We start from the raw sequence: 3,764 nt of genomic DNA, 5'->3' as shown, positions 1-3,764 counted from the left end.
CGCCCGCGCCCACCTCGACAGCGCCGACCTCGACCACACCGACCTCGACAGCGCCGACCTCGACAGCGCCGACCTCGACAGCGCCGACCGCGCCCACCTCGCCCGCGCCCACCAAGCCAACACATCGGCGCCGGCAGATCCGTCCAAACCGCCCGGACCCGTCGACGCGTATCACCTTGCCGAATGGCAGGCAAGTGTGCTGTGCTTGCAAAATCGGCCCCCAGCACACGGCGCACTGCATCTACGCTCCGCGCAACAGGCTTCGATTCACCCCGGTCGCATTGGTTCGGCGCGTGACAAGCGACGCAAACCGACCCACTGACGTCGACCAAATCGATGAGGGTGACGTACAGGACGTTGACGACGACGTCGTTGTTTCCGATGGCGCTGAACACGATCTCGGACCCGAAGGCGCTGAACACGATCTCGGACCCGAAGGCGCTGAACACGATCTCGGACCCGAAGGCGCTGCCGAGGCAGAAGGAGATGGCGACCTAAACGATACCACGACGCTACCGAGCAAGCCGCTCGACCACATGTGCCTCGCGGCAATGAACGTGTTCTGGACCAAGATCAAAGCGACGAAGCTGCCTCGCTCGCAGCACGCCGTAGCCACAGGCCAGCACCAAGCGCTGTCGAGTAATGTATTTCCGTTTCCATCTGTGCCCATGAGCTCGAATGCATCGCCCGCGGACTTTCTTCTTTCTCGGAGCTCGATCGTCGTTGTTTGCCCGATGACCTTTGCGGCGGCGTATTTGGCCGCGCACCCGATCCAGTGCCCGTCATGTGGTAGCAACCGCATCTCGATGCATGGATGGAGCGAGAGCTTTCGCCCGGTTGTCGACCTCGACTGTAACATGCTTATCAAGGCACGTCGTTACATGCACCGCGACTGCTCGTCTGCCGCCGCTCGTGGCCGAAAGCATACGTCGTTCTCGGCCCTCAACTCGCATCTTATTGCTGCGTTGCCGCCTGTGGTGCGTGAGCGCCTGTATCCGTTCCAGATACGTCAGAAGACGGTCATCTCGACGGCGTTTGCGCGCCAAGTGCATGAATCGAAGGTGAGCGGCGCCAGCTTCGCCCAGATTGCGTCGCTGCAGAAGGCTACGTTGGTTGAGCATTATGCGCACGCGCAGCTCTGCTACCTGCTGTACATTACCAGTGGCTCAGGTCTCCGGGTCTTTTTACCAACTCCAACCCGATCGTCGCCTTTCCTTCGTTTGGCCACTGCTTGCGCTTCCCGCTCGTTGGTCCAGGCCTAGTGCGCGACATCTACTGCGGCGAAATGCGTCGCTTGGAGGCGCTGCAGCAAGCGGCCATAGCAGCGACGACGGCGGAGCACCTGTGCGGCGACCATACGTTTTTCGTTGCGAAGCACGGGCGAGACGCTGACGGCAAGCAGGGCTTTACAGCGGTCTTTACCATGATGAACCAGCTCAGCGAGGTCGTCGGGTTCTGGGTCACGCGGTCGAAGAGCCTGAAAGAGATCGAGAAGGAGATCGAGATGCTCAAGGCGCGGCTCGGCGATATCAAGGGGATTTGGATCGACAACCCCGACTCAGACGAGGCTTTCCTCTTGGACAAATTCCCGGAGGCCGCCGTCAGGCGCGACCTCTTCCACGTGCTGCAAGAGTACTTTCGTGAGTGCTCGAGCATGCCGCTCCGATCTTTGTTCATGGCGAACGTCGCCAACGCGTTCTTCTCGCTCGATCAAGACGACGTTGACGCCCTCACGGCAAAACTCCGTGACAAGGGCGTTGACGTCGACAAGCTTACGCCGGCGTTCTTCCGGTCGCACCGCTCCGTGCGTACCTATGTACCCGACGATGCACGCGCGGCGATAGCGGAACGACTCGAGGCTGCTGTGCAACAGTACCGAGGGAAAGACTTGTTCAAGAGTGGCTTTGAGAAGCTGCACTTGGCCATTCTCAAGCAGCTCGAGCAAGGCAAGCTGACGGACCCGCCCAACGAAACCATGCATGCCAACATCAACCCCGACGGAGACCCCCACTACGTGACGTTCCGGTCGTCCTCGCAGCTCGAGTCCTTGCACAAGTTCCTCCAAGCTTGCTTCCACGGGTTTAACGGGTCCTACGAGCTGCTCCACATCCTCCTCTTGGATCGCATCAGCCGCTGGAACATGCACAAGAGCCGGCATTTGGCCAAGCGCGAGGTTTTTGTCTGCAGCGTCGACCTCGCGCTCGTTACCAACATCATCTCGCTCAGCACCGAGCTTGGCCTTGCGGTACCTGCGTGCTTTTCGGGCTACACCACAATCGAGCCTCATTGGCCGAGTGGCGAGACACCGTCGCTGGAGAAGGAGCTCTTCGGTCTGGCGCGGCCGCTGCGCACATCGGAGACGGGGCTCGCCGTCGAGGCCCACATCCGCAAAATGGGCGCGAATGTTACGCCAAGCTCGATCAAGGACCTGCTCGAGACTCCAGGCTTTGTTGCAAGAGCGGCTAAGATCAAGATGTCAGCCAGTGCAAAGTGGCTCGCGCGTCGCATGAGCCTTCACGAGCTACCTACCTTTGTCGCGGACGGCATCGAGGACGAGCTCTTCAAGGCCATGCTCCCGGGGTTCTACCCAAAGACTGACAAGTCCATGGAGCACAAGATCGAGCACGCGAAGACGAGCAAGATGGCCATGGAGTGGAACTCTCTTCTGCTCTATGCTATCTCGGCGGGCCAGAACTACGTTCGGTACAACGAAAAGATCTATTTCATCGATACGATCCGCTACAAGGACGCCAAGCACATCAAGGCGGCTTGCAAGGCCTTCCTCGCTGCCATCGAGGTCGCCGCAGCTCACGGCGGCACTCGTGAAGGTCTGGACGAAATGAGAGAGACACGCAAAGGCTTCTCGTCGTCCGTCAACTCTCAACCAGCGGCCATTACTACTGCAGCTCTGCAGAGCGCCCAGCGCCCACTGGCTCAACACTCGTCGCCTACGGGGCTTTGTGATGTGGCTCCCATCCAGCTCGTGAAGCCCATCGCTGTCAACCGTGCAACGACGCGCGAAGTTGAAGTTGCCGCGCCATCGCCAAAGCCTCCAGCAGACGAGCGGGCAAAGCGCGCGCGCCGACAGCGGCAGTGCCCGAGCTGCAAGAAGCCAACCGACCATCACCCGCGGGACCCTTCCAAGCTTGCCGACGCATGCGAAGTCGGTTTTTACGCAAGACACCTACGCGCCCTGCACAAGAAGCATCGCCGCACGTGTGATCGCCGCACGTGTGATGCGTCGTGCGCCCACGTCATCATCACCAGGAAGGGTGGGCAGTCGGACCTCGAGTCTTGCGAAGAACGGTGGGCCTTGCTGTCACGCGCGCAGCAGATCCAAGCGCTCGAGGAAGCCCGGGCCTATCTAGGCGTAAATTGAATATATGTCCTGCATTGTGTGACGTTGGTGTCGCCTAGCATGCTTCCTACACAGCCCCGATTGCCGGAGCTCGCTCCTTGTTGCACCCGCTGGTATCGGCGTTCGTATCGGAGCTTCACTTAACACTATTTCCGTCGTCCAATCACCTTTGGTGATTCCTGGTATTGTTTTAGGTTTTTAGCCAATCAAACGCTGTGATAGAGAAAAATTTGCAACGGGAGTCGAAGGTTCGCCCAAGTTCTATGTGCGGGCTTTTAGCCCTAACCCTTGCTATTCATATAGGAGACTTTCTGCACGCAAATAGTGTGTGAACCCGTTTATCGCTTTCGAGCTTCGGCTCGCACAAATCGATTGTTATTAGTGCCTTCTTTAGTGCAAGATGCGG

The 3,764-nt window shown here is 59.2% G+C and overlaps 1 protein-coding gene across 1 annotated transcript; it reads left to right on the top strand.

Moving 5' to 3' along the window:
- Positions 1–668: 668 nt before the first annotated feature.
- SDRG_16917 (hypothetical protein) lies at positions 669–2,987 on the top strand (the record flags this gene model as incomplete). Its single annotated transcript, XM_008623142.1, has 3 exons — positions 669–1,112; positions 1,163–2,868; positions 2,915–2,987. 3 exons carry the CDS (start codon positions 669–671, stop codon positions 2,985–2,987), a joined length of 2,223 nt encoding a protein of 740 aa, XP_008621364.1.
- Positions 2,988–3,764: the final 777 nt, after the last annotated feature.

Source organism: Saprolegnia diclina (assembly GCF_000281045.1).
Source record: "Saprolegnia diclina VS20 unplaced genomic scaffold supercont1.162, whole genome shotgun sequence".
In the NCBI taxonomy this organism is placed as follows: domain Eukaryota; phylum Oomycota; class Saprolegniomycetes; order Saprolegniales; family Saprolegniaceae; genus Saprolegnia; species Saprolegnia diclina.
The sequence above is the reverse complement of the archived record's forward strand: the minus strand, read 5'-3'. Positions and strand labels throughout refer to the sequence as shown.